This window comes from Lepisosteus oculatus, chromosome 14 (assembly GCF_040954835.1).
Source record: "Lepisosteus oculatus isolate fLepOcu1 chromosome 14, fLepOcu1.hap2, whole genome shotgun sequence".
Taxonomy (NCBI): domain Eukaryota; kingdom Metazoa; phylum Chordata; class Actinopteri; order Semionotiformes; family Lepisosteidae; genus Lepisosteus; species Lepisosteus oculatus.
The window spans coordinates 7,694,303-7,718,657 of record NC_090709.1 but is presented as its reverse complement, the minus strand read 5'-3'; the positions used below and the strand labels follow the sequence as shown (position 1 = coordinate 7,718,657).

Below are 24,355 nucleotides of genomic sequence, written 5' to 3'. Positions count from 1 at the left end.
CTCAAAATCTTGCATTTTGCAAGAAATGTTATTATAGCAGTTTACAATGGGACATTTAGAACATGGCATATGAGAATATATGGTTAACGGAGGATGAGCAAAGGGTGATGACACTTTCTGCTTATTGCTATGACCCTCCCTCCTGATTATAAAATCGTCTCACAATTCTGCCACTGAGGTGTGAGACACAATGTAACAGACTCTCAAAATCCTGAACTTCAGGAAATGTTGCTGTACCATTTTTAAAATATGACCCTCTGAATGTGGCATGAGAGAATTTATAGGGAAAAGCTAATTGCTCTTTCTGTTGTATTGCAATGGCCCCTGTTTAGAAAAAAAACATCTCAGAATTCTGACACAAAGGTGTGAGACACAATGTAACAAATTATGAAAATCATGAAGCATAAGAAAATTTACTGTACCATTTTTTTAATATGACCCTCTGAACATGGCATGTGAGGATTTATAGTCAACAAAATAGCACCCCTTTCTGCTGAATTACTTTTTCCCTCCTTCCTCGTTACCAAAACATCTTAGTATTCTGACACTAAGGTAAGAGAGACAAAATCACTCATCACGAACATTTGTAATTACAAAACTTCACTGTTGCATTTCTGCGTTGTGACATTCTGAACATGGCATGTTAAAGTATATAGAAAACCTAGATCAGAACAGGTTAAATGTAATTCATAGTGATTTATATTTTTTTAATTCTTTCTAAATGAAAAAATATGTTTTTCAGTGATTATGACACTTCGGTATTACATAAAATATGCTTCAATGCCAAAATAAATAATAATGGAAAAAATACCCACAGTGGACATTCATAGTTGTGATTATAGGAATGTTATATATCAGGTGGGTAGCTGTGTCAGCATGCGTAGGCTGCATAGGAAAAAGTAAAGGATTATTCCATGCTGAAAAGAGAAGAAAGGAAACATAACATGTTGGCCGTGGAGCCTTCTTCAGGTGTTAGAAAGACAGGGCAGTAAGCAAAGATAATTTTCTTTATCTTTGCTTACTGCAGTTTAAAGACTTTAGGAAGTTTTACGGCTAACAGCTCCACATCAACTTCCTTTTATAACTAACCTCATCAGATCCCTCAACTCTTCCAATTTCTCACTTCAGAGAAGGATAAAAAACTCAATCATCCTCTACAGAGAAAAACCATCAACACCCCTACCACCTCCACCAATCCTAACCTAATCCTTGTTTTTACTATACCCTCTGACCTTTCCCTTTCACCCCTTTGCATCCTCAGCTAACTTATTTTAAAATGACAATAGACTGTATAGTATTTATGTTTAAAATTAAGGTAAATATGTCAAAATATCAAAATCCAAATGCACAGTGCTATCGTAACAATGCTTGTCAAGTTCTCAAACAAACCTGCATTGTATTTTTAAAATATTTCAGCAGAGGATTCAACTGGAGTATAAATGAAGATTCGACGATCATTTTTTCTGGGGAGTTGCAATGTTGGGCATTATTGGACATTTCCCGGTGACCCTGACACGTGTTAAACACTCGCATTTCCTGCATATATTAAAATGGTTATGGTTTCGCTGAGAAATCCAATTGACTTAAGACAACGTTTACACTGCAGAAGAATCCCATCCCTGGGTGGACTCGAACCACCAACCTTTCAGTTAAAAGCTAAATGCGCTAACCGATTGCGCCACAGAGACTGACTGGTAGGGTCTTCTCTCGAATCACAAGTTTTCGATTAAAAAAAAAATCTCTTTCCGTTTATTTTGCCAGACGGTAATATTTCTTCTGCACTGATAACCAAGAATTGAATTTCATTTTTCGCAAGCTGTGTGAATTTCATCAAAAACAAGTTTTCCAGAAAGGAAATGAACACATGCATTTAACGAAATCAAGCCCTTTGTGATTGCCCGAAATGATACGTTCTGTACTACAAGATAGGAAGAAAGACACGGCTGGGATTTGAATCCCGGTTCTTTTGTTTACTAGAGAAGCAACTAGGCTACGGTGACAGGACGACCATCCCCTTTTACAGCCACTTGGACACACCGCTCTGAGACATCTGCGTTCAGTAAGCGCTGAACCTGCACTCAGAGCAAATTGCCTCTTTTACATAGCAGCCCGGACACTGAGAAACGAAGAGAACTGGCTTTTATCTGGCATTTTCATGTCCAATGCGTTTGATATCTCCCAAGGGCGACAGAGTTCTTTTGCGACACTATTTCTTCTTTTTTATTTCTGTAGCTTTGATAAAAAAACGAGAAATCGTGCAAGGGAAAAATGTCTTTTTTTCATGGAGAAAACGTGCACCAGGAAATGTTGTGTTGAGAAGAAATGATTTAACATGATACGTGACCTAATTTATCGGAGCAATTGCTCAACCAGCAAGGTCTGGAGAGGTTGGAGAGTCTGGTGGATGTGATAATTATACGGTGTTGTGAAAGAAAACAGTCTTTCTTTGAATTCTCAGTCAAACGGAATTTCAGTGCGAAACATAAACCCCTTGTCTGATTTAAAGAGATTATATTTTAAAACTCATAAAAAATCAGAAAACACATGTTTCTCACTTTGAAATTTTAGACGGAGCGGTGCATTACTAGTAGCGGCGCTGAGCACGCTATGGGGAAATTCAGGGTATGTGAAATGCCAGCGGTTTAATAAACAACGCGTCTGATTTCGAATAATAAGATTGTAGGTTCGACTTCTACCTGGCTCGTGTAAATTTTATTCAAGCTCCTCAGTAATAGATGTATATTATGTAATGAACCGCACCTGAAAGCAAACGTTGGGTCTGTTTCCTTTGTTTTCCAGCATGAAATAGCAAATCGTTACAAAAAGCACCTGCTAATGTCCAATAGCGGTTTTTTTTTTCAAATTACATTCTCAGGCTTCAGACACTTTTTAATAAAACAAAAGTGTCCGGAAACTCATTAACTTTCAGGTTTGCTTGAACCTGTATTAAAAAAAGTTATCTGAAACTTCCGGGATTCCATTATCTGATGTAGCTGTCTCTAAAGTTGGACGTGATGTTAAGCAGATGTGAACTGTGCCTTTTCTCTTAAAAAAAAAAAACAAGTTCTTTTTTTCCTCTTCACTCCAATGCTGGAGACTGTAAGCCTCTGTGAGCTCCACACTGCGTGTCCTGTACTGCTCTATTTTGTTTAGATTATCTATATGGTGTACAGATAGAACTCAACTGCATGGTGTGAATTCCGTGTTCAGGACCAGCAGAACCTGAAAAAGTAACAGCTGACCTCGATGTGATTTGAACACGCAGCCTTCTGATGTGGAGTCAGACGCGCTACCGTTGCGCCACGAAGTCACGGCTGTTCGTGCCTTTGAATTCCCGAAAGGAGACAAATCAGCTTCACAAAAAAAAAATCTACTGTGAAGTGCGCAGCTCTTCCGAAGAGAGTCTCTTCTTCCCAGACCACATTTTATTCTTCCTGCGCAGCTCTTGTGCAGGTGTTGTTCTCAATTACAGATCCAGGAACACTGATTGTTTTTTCTATTTTTTTTTTAATTAAGTACCCCATGGTGCAACGGTAGCACGTCTGACTCTAAATCCCCAAGTTCATTTTCAAAGTATATCGGAGTCAACTGATACTGATCAGGTTCTGCTGCTACTGAACCCGCAGTCTTCACCTTAAAGTTCAATTCCCCAAGCCTTTTGACCTTATATGTCCATCCCTTCTCGTCAAAACTCGTATTTTCACAGGGTACCCTTCAGAAATCCCAGTATAGAATGAAAAAACTCCAGTAGATCTCGGTCGCTGTTGGTGATTTTCCTTTTAAAATAAATGAATCTCTGGAAATTTTACGTAGTGTATCACTTTCACTGAGACCGAGAAGTGTTAAGCTGTACATGCGTCTTTGTGGCTCAGTTGTTAACCAAAAGGGTGGTGGTTTGAGCCCTTCCAGGGACGCTACGAGCCTTTTAACGTACACACCCTCCTCACTTCATTTCTCCACGGCCGGTCTTGTACCGCTAACAAATACAGAGCCCGTAGGAGGCAGTAAGCTCGCATATATATAGCTCACTGTGTATATAATGAAGAAGCAGAAGTTAGTTTCTCATCTGCGCGTTAGAGCCTTACGCAACTCGTAGTGTACCAACAGCTAGGGTTTGATCCCTGCACGGGCTATTAGTTGAAAGGCCATTGTAAATGACGTATAAGAGATTTATAGATAGATACTTTATTGATCCCGTGAGGGAAATTAATAAAGCTTATCCAGCTGGCTTTTATGTTTCACACTAAATTGCGATCTTGAAACCAAAATGAAATTGACATTTGTACTGTATGTTTTTTTTTTTAATTACAAAGCAAACAGAGTATTCCCTTAATTCAAAGATCAGATATTGGCTAAAACAAGACAATCAGACGTGGGCTGACTTTGGAACAGGAGCCTCTGCTTCGTCGGTTATTGAGCTTTTGATCAATGTCTGAGTGAAAAAGATTCGCTATTTTTACTCTTTGATTAAAGTACACAAAAAGCACCTTCCTTCGAGCCGGAATAGAACCAGCGACCTAAGGATTCCCTACTGACTCCACTATAGTCCTCCGCTCTACCAACTGAGCTATCGAAGGGTTGTCAAATGCTCCCTGGCACATACTGGCCAATGTAGTGAAATGTTCCGGGTGATTTAAATCCCAGTTCGACATCAAGTTTCCAACTCGTTTCCTTAGTCTTGTTTACCTTGAATTTAAGCCACGAACCAGGATTCTACTGTATAAACTTCCGGGAATATTACAAAATGTTTGATGGGGCATCAATCATTCCAGGCGGAAATGGACTCCTTTTTGTTTCTCGAGGGATCATATTAAACATTGCATTAGTATCGAGAGGAGGATCACCATGAAACACAAAACAAACAGTTTCATTCTGTCTTTTTTAGAAAGTAGCATTTGTGCTACATTAATTATATTTTCGTGGAAATATAGAAGTTGTAAATGTTAAAATTTATATTTGAATCGAAATGTGGTTTTGAGTTAAATATTAGCGTGTTCATGTAATTAGTTTGTTTGTCATTAATATATATATTGCCATGTTACTAGAATTTGTAACTGAAGTTTACTAGTTGTGTTTTTATGATGATTAGCCATTTGTTGATTACAATATTGTATATAATGTATAATTTGAACTACATATTTTTCAGGTGTGAATAATTGTATATTTTAAGAATAAATTTCTAAAACAAATCATTGGCTTTATTTACTAGTTTCTACACCTATAAAATATTTATTTGATGTATAATAGACCTTTAACTATACAGATGCAGCCATTCAAAATGGGTGAGGTATTTCGCGGCATACCCCGGTGGGCGTGTTGCGGTATCACGCAATTCACGTGTGTCACGTGACTAACTATCCGGCGTCGCCTTGTAAAACCGCCAGGGGGAGCTTAACCTCTCATGTACAGCATTTGAGCCTTTAATTTTGAACTGTGTATTACAGCATGTTAATCATCAGTCATTAAAATGTTGGTATATTTTATGAAAGCAAGATTGCTCAGTTGGACAAAAGTACACAACCTACCTTTATCAGAAATATTTATGCATCAAAGCCTTTACTGAAGATATTACTAATAGTATTAATAATGGATGACTTTGGACAAACTGTATACTCAAAGTATAATTTCTTTAGCACATTTGTACAAGCACTTGGAATCTGTCCAAGCCATACTTTGTCAGGCATTTTGTTTTACTTCAACAGGCATAAAAACTCCCTTGCTTTTAACAGGGCGTTTCATAATTTCTAGCTACGAAAATGATTTAAAATGCGACACCTATCATTCAACTAGAGCTTAAAATATCACAAGGAAAAATACACACCGGTATTCCATTTCTCCCTAAACATTGTAAGCTTCGAAGTCTTTAACTAAAAGCATACTTTTAGAATTTGATTTAAAGGGAATATAATTTGGAATCACGTATCTAAAGAATTTAATAACGGTATGATTATATCCGTGTACTGCGACAGGGCTGTTTCACCATCATGCGAGCTGTCTTGTAGCCTACTGGTCTAGGTGTGTGACTACCAACTGGCAGGTTGTGTGTTCGAATCCAGCTTGTGCTGGACTTTTCTTTTAACAAACATTTCTTTGAAAAAATAGGTAAGCGATATTATGGACAATCAATCAAAATATCGCAACATGATCGATATTTGCGATATTTTGAACATATCTTCCCTTCTGACAGCGGTTCCTGCTTCTATTGTGTGTGTGTGTGCAACAGAGTAAATTTTTATAGAGAAATGGAGGCTGGACAGTATGCGTTACAATATAAACATTTATATTGATTTAAATCGTGTTCTGATTTAAATCGCAAACGCGTGTTTAATTATGTGTTTTTTAATCATAATCAGGCTAATGCATTTCTACATTTTCTGTATGAACCTCTAAGCTGGTCACACAGCATGCTGCCCCATATATCAGGGAGCAGTTTTGATCAAGGCACCGTCTCTTTCAAGACAACGATCCGAAACACACAGCAGCAAGGGCGAGGCTTATAGCAGGAGTGAACTGGGTGAAAACTCCAGCTGAATCCCCAGATCTAAATCCGATAGAAATGGTTTGGCATTCGTTGAAAGACTACATTCGGAAAACCGCTAAGCCCGTCACAAAGCAGGAACTGATCGATGCGATCTATAAATTCTGGGAGGAAGAACTGACCGAACAAAATTGTAACAATTTTATTAACAGGCTGTTTCGTGTTCTTCCTAGGACCAGGACAGTAAAAAAGAAAGCGGTAAGACGGAAAAAAAGAAAAGTTTATTTTGACTTCTTTTCCGCGACTGATGAATACTACTGTGTGACTTTATTTCTTACATGAATTATGTTATTTTGCCACAGGCCGTGGGTCTCTGCTCTCGGCCACTGGCCAGGGTGCCAACCTGTAGAAGCAGCACCTGTATGGAGACATTTCGGCAGCAGCGGGAGCATTACGATGCATTACTGGGGAGGATTGGGAGGCTAGAGTTCCAGCAGTCAAACAGTTGAGCAGCTGTCTCCCGAAAAGTGCCTCACCCCGCCGCGCAGGTTGCAATGCCTGGCGGAAGCTCTGCCCCCCGCAGAGCACACACCGCCTCAGGACACTCCATCCCGGCCTCTCAGTTCACCACCGCGCAGGAATCTGTTGATGCTGTCCCCGCCGGCTATCTCCCCCCAGGAAGCACAGCGGAATTCACAGACGCCAGTGGGACGAATAATTCTCCCAGATGTCCAACTGCTACCCATCACCCAGGAGATGGAGGGGGGGTTGTACTTGCAGTGCATCGGCATAGACGGGAAAGCAAGAGCCGACCGCTACGCCGCCCTCGTGTTTCGAAATCTTGTGACTTTTGAAATTTACTGGGGGTGGACCACGTCTGTAAATTTCGATGGGTCCAGAGGCAAAAGTGCCTTGCCTTGCAATATCCGGGAAACCATTAGTACGATGGTGAATCGGAGATTCTCAACCCTTGCTGCGTACGACTGGAAAATAATTGGTGATCGGATCAACGAAATGCTTCGTAGGAGGAGGCGGTCTTTTCCTCTTGTCTAACAGTCTGTCCACAAACAAAACATTCCTGTTAGACAAGAGGAATTGAAAAAAAAACAATTTTGTCAATGAAAACCAGTGTGTGTGTCTCTCCCTGCTGGATGTCCCTCTCACAAACTGCTGAATGAATAAAATAATTTTATTGAAAACGAGTTTGCGATTGTCTGGTCTTTAAATTCTTGAGATACGCGATTCCATATTATATTCCCTTTTAATCAAATTCTAAAAGTATGCTTGTTGACTCCGGTATCGCGTTAGTTAAAGACTTCGATGCTTAAAATGTTTAGGGAGAAATGGAATACTGGTGTGTATGTTTTCTTTAAAGTACCGAGACCAGCCATATACTGTATGTTTAAGTTCCAAAATTAATATCGTTTATGGACTTCACACGCGTTGCAGTATGCTAAGGCACTAAGTAAAAGGAGATGCTTCGTATTGCTTGACTAATTTTAAAAACTAAGTTATAAATGCAGACGCTCCCACGGTGCGCTGCTCTGGTGCGTCAGCTCCTACGCAGTGCCTGTCTGCCGTAAGCGTTACAATATACATACCCAACACTGCTTGTACCCATCTGTCATGCAAATAAAACACCTTGAATTGAATTGAATTGAGGGGAGAAGGGGGAATACTAAACCCAATACTGGCTCAATGGGCTTTGACGTGCTAATGTGTTGGTTTAACAGTCCGGGTGTGGCAGGCTTCCAATGTCGACTCGATTGGAAGACAATGAATGTATTTTAGCCCTAAATGAATTAATAGCAAACATGGTTTACATAAAATACATTTTTCCAAGAAAGTTTATAATAATACGATCTATAGTTGAAATCTGAGCCTACTTTAAAAATAAAGGAAAAGCATTTTCAAAGAGCAATCACGCTGTGTTTATGTAGAAAAAACGATTAGGTTTATGAGCAATCTAATTACCTATTCGCTTAAAACGCTATATAAAATAAAGTTTATTTAGAGATGAATGATCAGTGTCGCAGTTTAAATAATGAGAGTCAGGAAACTAACACAGCGCCACCGGATTTAATAACGCAATAAAAACGCTATAAAATAATGTGACACAGTACAGCACAGTACAATAATACTGACCATGACTTTAGAAGCATTAATTACCTTACACTCAATTTAAACACAAGCTGTCTTTCTGTATGAACCTCTAAGCTGGTTCATACAGAAAATGTAGAAATGCATTAGCCTGATTATGATTAAAAAACACATAATTAAACACGCGTTTGCAATTTAAATCAGAACACGATTTAAATCAATATAAATGTTTATATTGTAACGCATACTGTCCAGCCTCCATTTCTCTATAAAAATTTACTCTGTTGCACACACACACACAATAGAAGCAGGAACCGCTGTCAGAAGGGAAGATATGTTCAAAATATCGCAAATATCGATCATGTTGCGATATTTTGAAATATAAAAGTCAATTGATTGTCCATAATATCGCTATTCTATTTTTTCGAAGAAATGTTTGTTAAAAGAAAAGTCCAGCACCAGCTGGATTCGAACACACAACCTGCCAGATGGTAGTCACACACCTAGACCAGTAGGCTACAAGACAGCTCACATGATCAGGCAGGCGAAACAGCCCTACACAGCCCTGTCGCAGTACACGGATATAATCATACCGTTATTAAATTATTTAGATACGCGATTCCATATTATATTCCCTTTTAATCAAATTCTAAAAGTATGCTTGTTGACTCCGGTATCACGTTAGTTAAAGACTTCGAAGCTTACAATGTTTAGGGAGAAATGGAATACCGGTGTGTATTTTTTTTCTTTAAAGTACCAAGACCAGCTATATACTGTATGTTTATGTTCCAAAATTAATATCGTTTATGGCCTTCACACGCGTTACAGTATGCTCCTATTCTTTTTATGCTCAGCTACTAAGATTTCCCTTCAGTGGTAAAATTCAATATCTACAACGGGCACAGTAAAGACGTTTACAGTAAGTCTTTCTACGACAGACCAACGGACCACGAGTGCCCCTGTCGGTCAACCAATCACGTACCGCGGTATTTTGCGTCATCGCGCATCAGGATGCACGATGCCGTAGCCAATTACCTCCGGTACGTGTCTGTACCGCGCACTTTGAATGGCTGCATCTGTATATGTATATTAGTCCTCTAAATTTATCCGTATAATAGAACTCCAACCATTTATGTATAATAAACATATAATCATAGATGTCTAATTGACGTATAACGATATACGTATAGTAGAATTTCATTGTAGACCAGTTACGGAGCACATTTATGCGTCTAAAGTATGCGTTTAATAGTCGTATATTCTACATCTTTTGCCAACTGGGATGTGCCGATTTTAATTTAACAAAGCTAGATACACAGACAGTTTGTTTCTCGAAAGCGTGTTATGTAAAAAAGAGAAAAACGAAAATATATAGATGACAATCTTTCAAAGCTGAAGATTTTACTTTTGAAAAATTGACATTTTATGTATGCAGATGCATTCGCTGGTTTTAGAACTTTGCTGTGCTTCCTGAATCATTTTCAGCGTTATAAAGTGGGTGTAGAGGGAGCAATCTCTTTGTAGAGCAGTTGACAGGCTGGAGATGTTCAGACTACTCTCGTTATTTCTCAAATGCTTACATCATTTTTCTTTCACGCTAGGACGCGAGTGTGTAGATGGGCTTGGTTTTCGTTTGACTGATTCTCATTGAAGATTTGGGAATTAACGACGAAAGATTCAGTTTGGCAGAAGGTTTGGTTCACAACGATCTTGAAGACACGCCCATGTAAGGCAGCGTGTGATGATTTGTACTATGAAAGACCAAGTGCTCAAAGTGACGTCTGCGTTTACCGTTTAGACTTTTCCATCTCGGGCGCACTTTTAGAAAGCAAAGATAGAGTAGTTGTGTTGAATCACACTAAGACAACTGTTAGCAGAGTGGCGCAGTGGAACTGTGCTGGGCCTGTAACATAGAGATCGACTGATCGAAACCATCCTTAGCTACGTACATTTTATGCACGATTGATAAGCACACCATCAGTTTAATGAAGTACATTAAAACTGATTTTTCTCTCGTGTGTGTGCAAGCTTAACACTTACAGTACTCTTTAATCTTTACCAATAGCAGATCCCCAAATATATCTTTGGTTGTTCAGAGATCCTTGATAGTTTCCTCAAATCCTTCAAATGAACATCCATATCAAAGCAATTATGTTTAATTTTATTACAATTAAGGTACATATACAAAATATCAACGCACATTTGTATAATGCTCATTTAATAATGATTGTCAAGGATTGTCAAGTTCTCCAACAAATCTGTGTTCTAATTTTAAAATATTTTTGCTAAGGATACAACGGGTGTATAAATGAATTCTCCTGACAGCCAGTTGAAGATAAAATTCCACACGTGAAAATGGTTTTCTTGGACATTGACAGGTACTTAATTGTTTACTTGTAGTTCCACATGAGTAAAATAGATATTTCCTGCAAATTTCAAGAGGGCTTGCGAAGAAATCCCATCAAGCTTTAGCAGAGATTATGGTTACAGCGGAACAGTCTGAAGCTCATCCCTTAGTGGGTTTGAACCACCAGCCCTTCATTTAACAGCTGCACAGAGACACACTCCCGTTGCTTTTTGCCGTTCACACGTTTGTAGTTAAAGAATTATAAAATACTGACATTTTCCTGCCAGCCGGCAGTATTTCTTCTGCACTGACCATGAATAACCAATAACTTTATTTCATCTTTCGCAGTCTGTAATCCACAGAAAATGAAGTGAATACTTGTATTAAGCTAAATCAAGCTGACGGAGATGCACTGCCGTTGTTTTTCTCCACTTTTCGTTAAAAGGAGAAAAATCACTGACATTTTCTTGCGGTATTTCTTCTGTCCTGATTAGCAAGACTTATATTTTATCTTTCAGAAGTTGTATGAATTTCTTGAAGTTCAGAAACAACTTGTTCCACAAAGGAAATGAACACTTGGTTCAAAGTAAATCAAGACGTATGTATCTCTCGCCGCGTGTGCTCTTATATGTCCATCTCTCTACTTTTCTCTCACTCTGACAGTCTGTGCAGAGTTTCTGAAGGGGATGTAACACCACTTAGCAAAGAGAAAAATTATCAGAGGCAGAATAAAAAATCATTATTCTCTTCTCAGTCAGATTCACAGCTCAGAGACAATCGGACAGAAGCTCCATACTTCTTTTTATCCGTCAATCCAGAACCAGAGGACATTCAGACAATCAGTGCTGTTACATGAATAATATCAGACAGAACAGCCTGGACTCAGGTCACATCTCCCCATTTTCTCCTTCCTCACAGCCACTTAGAGACAGAGAAGAGCTCCTGGTTCTCCTCTCTGTGAACTGGGCTCAAGACTCACTGATCTGTCAGCTGTGGACTCTGTTCCAGGTCAGAAGCAAGAAGCTTCTATTAACCCTTTCCAGGACCTCCAGCCCTTCAGTATTACTTTCTTTACTGTATGTCAGTCTCCAAACATGTTTTATAAATGTTTTATAACACACGTGAGTGTGGAATTATCTTTTTATGTAATAAACAGAAGTAGTGACACTTTGGTCAGTACACTGTATATTGATTATTAGTAGCCAATGGGCCGATGGTCGTGTCTACAGTAGTGACCAGTTGACCAGTCTGTAGCTCTCAGCAGTGGGACTCAGATCACACAGAAGAAGACCTGTCTGTGTGTGATTCCACACCAGCCCAGGGAATCACCAGCTCTCATATGTCTCTCACAGGTGTCTCACAGTCTTATAAATTTACAATTAGATGAATTATTGTAACAGGTAATCAGACTACCTATGGAACTGAGAGCAGGCTGGAAATAAAACCGGGATACACATTTTAACCTCCAGGATCAGGTTCCTGATCCTCCTGGCTTCTATACTCTGATAATTCGTTTAATACATTTAAAAGCACTTATTACAGGGACTTGTGCTCGTTCTCTACTGCTCCACACGGGTATGCCTTGTAACACATTAATCTGCGAAGTAAACTATTTTTTTTCCTGTTTAATGAATTTCATTCCTTGGTTTGTCACTCTCCTTTTACAACTGTTATGATTCGCTTCTCTTCACAGCCCGGTGTGTTCTTTTTTGGGGGGGATGTTATATCTGTAAGAAAAGCCCCCCAGGCTCCGGACAGGAGTCTCCTCCAGCGGAGACGCGCTCTGCTCTGTTACAAAGAGCGCTGTGACATCACAGACACCAGCCTGAGCGCCTGGATCAGAGAGCAAGACCGCGGGAGGTGCAGGGTGCGCACGGAGGAGACTTATTGATCACTTATCTATCGAAAACCAATTAATTCAATTAAAAAACCGTAGAATAAACAATTAACTTCACCGATTGGTGAGTACTGATTCTTTTTCTGGTTTTGATCCTGTTTTAAATATCTAGAAAACAGTCAATAAAGACTGTATCGATCAATTACCGTAGTGCGTTTAGTGTAAAAAATGTTCAAACCGAAATTAAACAATGATTATTCTTATTATTATTTAGGTAACTGTATCCTAGAGCTAAAAAAAAATATTCCAAGTTGATAAATGTATGTAAGTAACAGTTTACATGTATTTTTTCCCGTGTTTATAAATCATAAGTATGGTAACCACGGGGACAGGCGCCATGTCACTGTGCGCGTCTAGGTGTATCGCGTTCGTCACAAAGAGCGATGTGACGTCATGGGTAGCAACAAATACTAATACTAGTGTATTCATATTAATATTAATGAGAGTACAACTGGTTGTTTTAATGCTAGTGTTCATGTGAGCATTAATGATGATAGCGCTACTGATAGTTTTAGTTTTAATGTTCATATTCATGTTAATATTAAATATAATTATAGTGTTACTGTTAGAGAATTAACAGTAGTAGTAGTAGTTTTAATACTACTGTTATTCTCGCATTACTGTTATTCTCTTTGGGGGAATTAAAAGCACACATGGTGAGTGACCTCGTGGTGCAACGGTAGCGCGTCTGACTCCAAATCAGAAGGTTGCGTGTTCAAATCAGGTTGAGGTCAGCTGATGTGTTTGCAGGTGCTGCTGGTGCTGAACCTGGAAATTATACCATACAGTTGTGTTTTAGCTGTACACCACATAAGTAATCTGAACGAAATAACAGCGCAGTACAGAACTACCAGTCAGGAGCTTATGCAGCGAATCATCTTGAACACGGCAAGAGAAAAGGCATATTGCACATCTGCGAAACATCACGTCCGACTTTAGAGACAGTGACATCAGAGAATGGAAGTTTCAGACCGCTTTTCTGTTACAGGTTCAAGCAAACCTGAAAGTTAGGGAGTGTTTGGTCACTTTTGTATGAAAAAGTGTCTGAAGCCTGTAATTATAATTTGCCCTTTTTTAATTGTGGTTGAAATCCACTCCCATGTACCAAGACCTTACAGTATATTAATGTTTACTTAAATGACTAACTATTGGACTATTGGACATTAGTTGGTGTTTTATTTTGTAACGATTTATTTCATGCAGGAAAGAAAGGAACCCAGACCCAACGTTTGCTTTCAGGTGGGGTTCATTTACATAACGGACATCTATTTCTGAGGAGCCTGATTTGAATCACACAACCCCGGTAGAAGTCGAATCGACAATCTTATAAACCGAAATCAGACGCGTTATCCATTAAACCACTAGCCCGTCACGTAAATTAATTGCACCATGGTGAGTTCAGTGCCTCTACTAGTAATACCCCACCCCAATCTTAAATTTCTAAGTGAGAAACGTGTTTTCTACATTTTTTTTTAGTTTTAAAAAATCATCACTTTTAAGCAGACAAAGCCTTTATGTGTCGCTCTGAATTTCTAATTGATTTAGAATTCCAAGACAAAAGCGTTTCGTTCCACAACGGCATGAAATGATCACGTCTTTCACTCTACTTCTCTCTAGTAGTAAAGCAGATCTTGCTAGGTGAGCATTTGCTCTGGTAAATTAGGTCACTTTTCATGTTAACTGACTTCTTCTAAACACAACATTTCCCGGTGCATGTTTTCTCCATGAAAAAAGACATTTTCCCTTACATGATTTCTCGTTTGTTTCATCAAAGTGTACAGAAAGAAGAAAGAAAGGAAAAGTGTCGTTAATGAACTCTGTCCTCCTTGGGAGATGTCAAGCGCATTGTACATGAAAAGTGCCCGATAAAAGCCATTTCTCTTCATTTCTCTTACGGTCAGGGCGCCTGTTCCGTGTAAAGGAGGCAGCTTGCTCAGCCGGCAGACTCAGGGATTAGTGAACCCATATGGCTCAGAGCGGTGTGTCCAAGCGGCTATAAAAGAGGAGAATTCTGCTGGCACCATAGCTGAGTCGGTTTAAGTACCTGTCTTGTTAACTGGAGATCCTGGCTCCACATCCCAGCTGTGCCTTTCTTCCTGTCTTTTTGTGCAGAAACTACCATCTTGGACAACCGCATAGGGCTTGATTTAGTTTAAAGCATGAATGCATTTCCTTTCTGCAACAACTTGTTTTTCAAGAAATTCATACAGCTTGTGAAAAATGAAATGTAATTCTTGGCTATCAGAGCAGTAGGAATATTGCCGACTGGCAAGAAAATGCAAGCAATGTTTATTTTTTGACCGGAAAGTGCGAATGGAGAAAAACTTCTCTCATCAGTCTCTGTGGTGCAATCGGCGAGCGTGTTTGGCTGTTAACTAAAAGGTTGGTGGTTCAAAACCACCCAGGGACGATCTTCTTATTATTGTCAATGTAAACACTATCTCCGCTAAAGCCGAAACCTTAACCCTCTTTATATTTGCAGAAAATGCGAGTCTTTTGCCCGTGTCCAACAACAACACTTGAGACCGGGGAAGTCCAATAGTGATCAACACCGCAACTCCCCAGAAATCCATATTCACCCTTGGAAAAGTATCTTTGAATGGCTTGCGGGAGATATCATTTATACTCCTGTTGCGTCCTCTGCTAAAAGAGTTTAGAAATACAACGCAGATTTGTTTGAGAATTTGACAAGCACTGTTACAGTACGTTAGCACTGTGAAGTTGGATGTTGATATTTTTATATATTTACCTTAATTTTAACATAAACGCTGTACAATCTATGCTGCACAATCAAACACAGGTATATTTTGAGTCTCATGCTGATCGTCCTGTGGATCCAAAAGAAAATTTTAAAGCTGATACATTTTCGATTGGAATTTGCATCTAGCTACAACGTCCCTGGAAAAGAGATTTTATTAGTTGCGTGCAATCGGTATCTTTTACTTTATGTATGATAGTGGAAATAGTTTTAAAAATGTTTTCTAAAGAAGATTGTATTGCCAGGACCTGCCTTTAGCGCTCAGTAGCGATGACGCTGTTGATATAGATGGAGAAGAAATGTAAGATGAATTGATGATCTAAGCTAAAATAGCCCTAACACGCCTCCTGTAACAGTGTTTGTATTCATAGCAAGTAATATTTTTTTTTCAAACCCGAACGTTGCTTTTGCATTAAGTGTTATGTAACCATTAGCGGTTTCGGTAGCTTATGAAGAGCGCACTTTTCCAAACTGAAGCCTATAAGAACATTATTCAAGATACACCATGGCCCAGAATCGTGCATCGGGACAAAGATTAACATCCATTGAAAGTACTCCCAAATAAAAGATTTGACCGAAAAATTAAAAGAGTAGGCAAGTATTAAAACAAAACCATAACTTCTTGACTTCCAATCTCTTTCCTGGTTCAGGCCATGTAAAATGACATATTCAGTGGACTCATGCCGAGGTTGTGAGTTTAAGCCTCACCTGGAGCAGCCCGGTTTTCTGTCTTGACAGGTAAACAGTGTTTTGTGTTATTTGCTAAATGGAGAGAGGATTCTGTGTTAATTGTGCTCCTCCTGGGAGAGGTCAAGATGAGAAGTTCACGAGGCTGGTGGTAAATATCCTGTCCAGGAATATCGGGGCTGTAGGGGGTCAGATCTATAGATGTAGAAAACACATTAGTGGAGACGGTGTGTCTGCTCTCCATGAGAGAGCCGGGCGGGAAGAATAATCTGTGGTCTGGGAAGAAGAGACTCTCGTTGGAAGAGCGGCGCTCCTCACAGAAGAGAATGAAAAAAAATATTTTTCAGGGACGCTGATTGTTCTCTTTGGGGGAATTAAAAGAACTTGTGGCGAGTGACCTTGTGGCGCAATGGTAGCTCGTCTGATTCCAGATCAGAAGGTTGCGTGTTCAAATCACGTCGAGGTCAGCTGAGGAGTTTGCAGGTGCTGTTGGTGCCGACCCCGGAAACTACACCACGCAGTCGGGTTTTATCTGTACACCACATAGGTAATCTGAACGAAGTAACAGCGCAGTACAGAACACCCAATCAGGAGCTTATGCAGCGAATCATCATGAACACGACAAGAGAAAAGGCACACTGCATATCCGCGAAACATCACGCCCGGCTTTAGAGACAGTGACATCAGAGAATGGAAGCTTCAGACCCCCTTTTTGTTACAGGTTCAAGCAAACCTGAAAGTTAGGGAGTGTTTGGTCTTTTTTGTTTGAAAAAGTGTCTGAAGCCTGTAATTATAATTTGCCCTTTTTTAATTGTGGTTGAAATCCACTCCCATGTACCAAGACCTTACAGTATATTCATGTTTACTTAAATGACTAACGCCATTGGACATTAGTTGGTGTTTTTTTTTTGTAACGATTTGCTATTTCATGCAGGAAAGAAAGGAACCCAGACCCAACGTTTGCTTTCAGGTGCGGTTCATTTACATAACGGACATCTATTTCTGAGGAGCCTGATTTAAATCACACAACCCCGGTAGAAGTCGAATCGACAATCTAATAAACCGAAATCAGACGCGTTATCCATTAAACCACCAGCCCGTACCGGGGTAAAGTTAGCTCGAAGTTCGAAAACGATTTTGGCACGCCTGTAGCGCTTTCACGAAACCTCTTAGAATTGCGAGAATGCTTGTTTTGTGTATAAAATACATTGTGGATGCTTTCTCAGCCTTTACTTTTTCGTTTTTATGACATTTTTTTGACCAAGCACGAATATTCTTTTGTCCATATCTTCGCAATGGAAGCACAGAACGCCGTCAAACCAAATGCATTTTAAAGACCACGACTTGTGGATATTTCCACACCCTTTATATCAAACTATCAGTGAGCTAATTATCTTTTTTTAAACCTCCGGTTTTTCATCGATGCGTAATTACGCACGAACTGGAACCCGGGGGACCGCTGTGTGCACACGTTCACAACGCGAGAAATACTGTTCAAATCGCTTCGTGCGAAAAACCCGTATATGACCATAGGAAGCAGAACAGCGCAGTCTCCCATTACCCAGACTGTAAGCACGGGAATAAAGCTTTGTTTGACTTCTGAAACCCTTCCTTTACGTCCTGTTTTCATTCAGGTAAGGGTCAACTATATTGAAAATACTACTGACAGCAGGAAGATTAAAATATTCTTTACTCAGCATCTTATTAAAAACAGCTCCCATGATGTTCAAACCGATTTTTTACACAGAACACTGACACAGCTTTGCATTCTGAATCTCTTTTTCTCATGCTTTTATTTAATATGGCACAATGCACTGGGATAGGGGTATTCTGTTCACAAACCAATAGAATTTAAACCACAGCACCCACAATGCTGCAAGTGTTTTGCACACTAAGCGGGTCCTCTGACTTTTCCCAGCTTTATTTTGGGTTGTGGAACCTTTCTTTATATTTTTTAGGATTTTCTGAAGATAACACTACAGGTGGGATGGGTGGGTTGTCTTCATGGCTCAATAGCATTTCAAATACAGCACCCACACTGCTGAAACCAAGTGTTTTACACACCAGACAGGCCCCCGAACCTCATACAACCTTACTGTGGCTGTGGCCCCTGTCTTTATTTTGTAATGAGTTTCTGAAGATAACACTACAGGTAATACACTGGGACAGGTGGGTCGTCTTCATGGCTCAATAGCATTTCAAATACAGCACCCACTCTGCTGAAACCAAGTGTTTTACACACCAGACAGGCCCCCAAACCTCATACAACCTTACTGTAGCTGTGGCCCCTTTCTTTAATTTTTTATGATTTTCTGAAGATTACACTACAGGTAATACACTGGGACGGGTGGGTCGTCTTCATGGCTCAATAGCATTTCAAATACAGCACCCACTCTGCTGAAACTAAGTGGTTTACACACCAGACAGGCCCCCAAACCTCATACAACCTTACTGTGGCTGTGGCCCCTGTCTTTATTTTGTAATGAGTTTCTGAAGATAACACTACAGGTAATACACTGGGACAGGTGGGTCGTCTTCATGGCTCAATAGCATTTCAAATACAGCACCCACTCTGCTGAAACCAAGTGTTTTACACACCAGACAGGCCCCCAAACCTCATACAACCTTACTGTAGCTGTGGCCCCTTTCTTTAATTTTTTATGATTTTCTGAAGATTACACTACAGGTAATACACTGGGACGGGTGGGTCGTCTTCATGGCTCAATAGCATTTCAAATACAGCACCCACTCTGCTGAAACTAAGTGGTTTACACACCAGACAGGCCCCCAAACCTCATACAACCTTACTGTAGCTGTGGCCCCTTTCTTTAATTTTTTATGATTTTCTGAAGATTACACTACAGGTAATACACTGGGACGGGTGGGTCGTCTTCATGGCTCAATAGCATTTCAAATACAGCACCAACTCTGCTGAAACCAAGTGTTTTACACACCAGACAGGCCCCCAAACCTCATACAACCTTACTGTGGCTGTGGCCCCTGTCTTTATTTTGTAATGAGTTTCTGAAGATTACACTACAGGTAATTCACTGGGATAGGGGGGTGCTATTCATGAGTCAAAAGCTTCATCACAACATCTGAAAATTTTAGATTTTACATTCTTTTTATTTCCCATGTTTCGTTTAGTTTTTTCCTAATTTCACATTTTAAATAAGCTATATCTGTAATCACAATGAAGGTGTGGTATGCAGTCTTGATGATGTGACTGTGTAACCATCAGGCACGAAGGAGAGAAAAACAAAAAACTCCAAAGGAGAAAAAAAATCTCTGGGGGTCCAAGGCCTGATGGTTGACCTCCCCTCCAGGTCCTGGTTGTGTATGACAAATAGTTACTAGAAACAGTTCACATGCACAACCATGCAGATTGACACGGTGAATTCTATTTCATATATTATGTGAGACTAGATGTTAATGTTGAGTGTGTCCCATCCACTGGGTTGAGCAGTACAGGATCTTGAGTTTTGTAGGCTGGGTTCCTTGCTTCAGAAATCCAGGAGGATCCCTTGTCATGGGGGACGGAGCTCAATATCAACCAAAGGCACCGAAGAGAGAACAGTGGCAGGCATGGTGTGGAGAAAAAAAAAGGGTTAGACACAGAAAAAACAATTGCAACGTGGTTGTCTACTTACCCACTTGATATCTATGTTTCTGCACCTCCTAAAGAATTAGATCACTTGGGATAAAGAAGACTACAGAGACGATGTAGAAGACTACAGCATTGTTAAATATGCTTGTAGGTATGGGGCATCCTTAAAAAGGTCTGACATATATTTCCACAATTTAGGGGCTGTGTGCCTAAATGCTCTGCTACGTGCTTGCTATTGTTAACATAATCTGTTCATTGATCTAGACAGCATCCTACAACTACCTTAACCTTACTGTAAGAAAAGTATCACTTTGGTGTCTAGGCTGTTCTTTTTCATGAGTCTCCACTCCTGGAGATGTACATGGTACGATATTGAAAGCCAGTGGGGTTCGGACTTCGATGATGCAATTGTGTTTTATTGTTCCGGTTAGAATCCTTTTAGCACTGTGCCCTGTCTGAAGGTAGATAGAGTACTGTTTTGGAAACCTAATAAAAAGGAATCACCCTAGATACACTTCTATTTGATAGAAGCCATTTTTCTTTGATCTTTCTCACAACGGAGTGGAATTTCTTGATTAATCTATCTTACTAGGATGGATACAATTTTATCTGGAAATCTTTCACATAAATCATGTCATGGTGACATACTGTCGTTTTACATTTCTTTGCACTACTACAGTGATGTTAACAGTGTGTAGTGATCATATTTAAAAGGGACTGTGTTGTGTCATGATTAACTTTTTTACTGTTTTCATACAGACTTTGTTTGGTTTCTGGCAATAGATAACAAATGGTTTCTAGTGATTTTGTGTTCTAGTGTTTTTCATTATTGTTTGGCAAAGTGTACGAAAGTTTACTCTTACCCAAGATAAAATTTTTGGGGGGATATTGAAACTTGTACTTACGTGTCTTTTGGAGGTGAATTCTGCTGAGAACACGTTGACAGTCTTCTTGAGTTTCCAGCATGTCTTTTATGTAATGCTCGGGAGTAGGGGGTGGATGCTCACTCATCAACAGTGCCTGAAATATAAAACCGTAAGAAGGGTTACGAACTGCAAAGGATCCAAGGAGTATAAATGGGTCACAAATCAAGATCTAGGTATTTGCACAATTTGCCAGATCTCTCTTAATCAAACTCCTTTTTTCTTACTTTGTGTTTTTACAGCAAGACGTTATATTGTTTCTGTGCTAAATGGCAAGCTCTTTTAGGTGTTCATGGTTGTGTCTTTGTTTCTATACTATTGGAAAGAAACCTAGTAAGTGATTTGATGCATCCATGTCTAATCATTAATCTGACACAGTAATTCTATCTTTGAGATGCCTGTGTCATGTAATAAATTGCACAGATTATCAGTAATCTTTTATGTGTGCCTTCTTTGGTGTGTTTTTTGAAAAGTTATCTCTAATTTATAGAACCATTAATGCCAGAAGACAAGCCTGCAATCCAAACTTCTTAACAATAACAAACAATTATAACGTCCACTGAAATATGTCATCCTACTGTATGTTTCTGCTGAATCTAAAACTACATGTCCTGCTTAAAAAACCCTTTCATAGTGATAGTTTGCATGCAGAGCATACTCACCAAACTGGGGTTGGCAAAATGTACATATCCATGTTACTTCATTCTTTGCGCTTTCATACTCTTCTTTTGAGATGCACAATTCATGGAACCAGTTTTCACAACTGTCACACTGAATCTACACGGACAGTAAACCTTATATCAGTTCAGCTATCACCTTTCACTGGCATGTTTTGTTATTATGTGCTTACATTACACATACAGATAGAGATGATGTTCACTTACCCAGTTTGTCTGCCGCACTGGTGTTTCTCCACATAACAGGCACATGTCCTGGAGAGGAGCTATAATAAACATGCCAAATAGACTGATTTTTCCAATGTTATCTACAGATCATTGTTGCATAATTGAAGACAGTTTGATAGAGACCTTTTCGTATGCACTTTCCTGATTAGGTGTTCTACTGCTTCTTAAACCGCACATTGTCATGTCTCAGAATACTCCTGTCAACACCTGTTACCCTTTTTTGCGTCAGCGTGTGTTGCTATGATTTTAAGGGGGCACATGATAACACAGCTATCATGTTTCAGTTTGCTTTGCTTCACTATGGGCAATTTAGACCCACACTTTTCCCAGACAATGGTTGTGTCAACCACGACGAAGGCCAAAGTGTCATTGAATTTTAACTGTGTGAAATGTGATTTAATTAACTTTTCATCACTGTGTTATATAGTACAAAAAGAATACCCAAATGAGTTCTGCATATAAATAAATTGAGAATCTTTTTCATCCAGACTTGTTACAGAGAGAGAACATGCTTCAGGAAAATAATATACACCAAGAAACGTAGGCAATGAGGATCAAATGGTACAATACCTGAAGCCTCAAGAATTCTGATTGACAGGTCTTCCCGCAACTTTCTCATTTCTTTGGCACTGCTGTTTATTTCGATATATGTTGGAATATCCGGGAAATTGTTAATGATGTCTGCGCCCATCTAACAGACAAAAGTTTGTTTCAATTATTTCCCTAAAAATCTCTCATACAATAGTTTTAAGTCCAAAATTTCGGCGTGGAAAGGTTATGCTGACCTGCATCACAAAGACCCCACAGCTTGAGGCATCTGCTTGCCTGGTGTGACCAATCACGCTTGGGTGCCAGTTGATATTCAACCAGTCTTCTTTTCCTAGGACATTCCTTCGCATCTTAAAAAAGTCCCTGTGAATCAAAACAATAGGTTATTGATAAATGAGGAAATATTTGTCATGCTGAACTTGAACCTGAAATGTATGTGTGCCCCTGCAGAATTTCACCATGAAACTAATGCTTGATTTCTTACCTGAACCTTTTTGCCGCTGCAGTGGAGTCTCCCATCTCATCACTCCCCATAGGGTCGACCACAAAGACTTTCTGGGATGGAGCATACAGATACTGCAAGAAACAAAGGGCCCATCATCAGACATGAAGTTGCATTTAATGTGGGGCCAGACACACAGGCAGTTTCAGGAGTTTTATGTTGTTTAAACAAAGGTTTTTAATATTTGAATATTTTATATATATAATATTTATATTTATATATTATTTAACATTTAATATTTAGCAAACCTCGGCAAAGACAGTCAGGAAATGACCTAACAGTACTTTTTTTCCTACATGACACTTTGACTTGTTTGGTTGTCTGTTCATTACACAGCAGTATTCACAATAATAATTTAGGAAAAGTGCACTGTCACCATTGCCTTGGACACTCACTATCAATGTCCACCTTTTTTAACAGGAGAGGAACACATACATTGTGACTTTGTAATTTTTTTAGATGCAACAAGGATAATCACTTGAACTGTAATGGTTCCAGGTGTAATTATAAACCTACGCTGTTTTGGATTACCTGCACCACACTTACCAACAATTTCCAGTGGACACCAGTGTTAAAAAAGCTAATAATGGCTTCATAGTTTTCAAAGTTGACCTGTAATGAAAAGAATGACAAGATTAGTACAACAGGCTGCCTCACAGGGATGGTGTGCTACCTTTGAATTTTGATTTCTGACTATAAAGGTAGTTTCTTTAGGCAGCACCATGGGCACAGTTGTGACCTGTTTTGATTGCTTGTAGCTCTCCTTGTTTCTCTATTGATAAAACAATCATCAGTTAGTGAAAAACCATGTTTGCCCCCTCACTAATGTAATCCATCAACATTTGTGTTTGATGTCCTTACCTTGGACAAACGTTGTCTAGCCATGCGCTCTCTATTCCCACTCATGATTACACCAGTTGTGTAGTGGTTCATTAGGAAAACCTTCTTCCCCAAGTCCATGGATTCTTTCGCTACTTGAAAGTAACACTCAATGGTCTTATGGAAAAAGCAAACACAATTGAAGAAGATGTGATTTCACGCACTCACACACATTTGATTACACAAAAGCTCAGAAACCTTAACAAATGCATGCAATCAAACACTTTCATCTTACCTCGCCTATGAGCCACTCATCTGGTTTCAGAGACACAAACTCCGAGTGTCTGAGAATATATGTGTCTGCACTGTGCATGGATGGCAAAACTGCAACCACTAATTCACTCGGATTGATGTTCCAAAGGGCGTGTACCTAAAAAAGATTTACCAAGCCAAAAGCATACACAAGAGATCACTGGACCTAACATAATGAAAATTGAGATTACACACCACAAGTATAACACAAGTATGTCAACAAGTATAACAAGTTAGAGAGAAACGACAAAGAACACCTACAGTAGTAGAAGATGACATTCATAAGCTCTGAAAAAGAAGTGAATGTCCACACAGAGAAATATTTGAAATACAAATCCTACCTTCTTTTTGAAATCTGTTTTCTCTTTTATAAGTTTTGAGATGGGGCGTGCATCACAGTGTGGTGTGATCACTTCAGCCATGCCCACGGCAGCTTGCTTGGGTGACACTTTCCTTTCTTCTTTGTGCTGC

At 39.4% G+C, this 24,355-nt stretch overlaps 1 protein-coding gene and 5 non-coding genes across 6 annotated transcripts; 2 read left to right on the top strand and 4 right to left on the bottom strand.

The window, feature by feature from the left end:
- Window positions 1-1,614: 1,614 nt before the first annotated feature.
- On the bottom strand, window positions 1,615-1,688 carry trnak-uuu (transfer RNA lysine (anticodon UUU)). Its single transcript has one exon. It is a non-coding gene; the product is annotated as a tRNA-Lys (tRNA).
- Window positions 1,689-3,238: 1,550 nt separating this feature from the next.
- Window positions 3,239-3,310, bottom strand: trnaw-cca (transfer RNA tryptophan (anticodon CCA)). Its single transcript has one exon. It is a non-coding gene; the product is annotated as a tRNA-Trp (tRNA).
- A 1,179-nt stretch (window positions 3,311-4,489) lies between these two features.
- trnay-aua (transfer RNA tyrosine (anticodon AUA)) lies at window positions 4,490-4,577 on the bottom strand. Its single transcript is given in 2 exon segments — window positions 4,490-4,525; window positions 4,541-4,577. It is a non-coding gene; the product is annotated as a tRNA-Tyr (tRNA).
- An 8,907-nt stretch (window positions 4,578-13,484) lies between these two features.
- trnaw-cca (transfer RNA tryptophan (anticodon CCA)) lies at window positions 13,485-13,556 on the top strand. The gene has a single exon. It is a non-coding gene; the product is annotated as a tRNA-Trp (tRNA).
- A 3,106-nt stretch (window positions 13,557-16,662) lies between these two features.
- On the top strand, window positions 16,663-16,734 carry trnaw-cca (transfer RNA tryptophan (anticodon CCA)). Its single transcript has one exon. It is a non-coding gene; the product is annotated as a tRNA-Trp (tRNA).
- Window positions 16,735-21,673: 4,939 nt separating this feature from the next.
- Window positions 21,674-24,053, bottom strand: LOC138243394 (uncharacterized). Its single transcript, XM_069198958.1, has 7 exons — window positions 23,868-24,053; window positions 23,615-23,749; window positions 23,300-23,365; window positions 22,736-22,827; window positions 22,488-22,614; window positions 22,273-22,393; window positions 21,674-21,729 (listed from the first exon to the last, which is right to left on the bottom strand). The coding sequence occupies exons 1-7, from the start codon at window positions 23,943-23,945 to the stop codon at window positions 21,674-21,676; spliced, it is 675 nt and encodes a 224-aa protein (XP_069055059.1). The 5' UTR covers window positions 23,946-24,053.
- Between the last annotated feature and the right edge of the window lie 302 nt (window positions 24,054-24,355).

What these genes read in the sequence shown, in the direction of transcription:
- LOC138243394 (XM_069198958.1), bottom strand. Translation starts at nt 23,945, where the DNA reads ATGCACAGTGCAGACACATATATTCTCAGACACTCGGAGTTTGTGTCT. An exon ending in GTGTCCACTGGAAATTGTTG is followed by an intron (nt 22,828 to 23,299) that starts GTAAGTGTGGTG and finishes TGTTTCTTGCAG; the next exon opens with TATCTGTATGCTCCATCCCA. An exon ending in GTGGGGTCTTTGTGATGCAG is followed by an intron (nt 22,394 to 22,487) that starts GTCAGCATAACC and finishes TTTGTCTGTTAG; the next exon opens with ATGGGCGCAGACATCATTAA.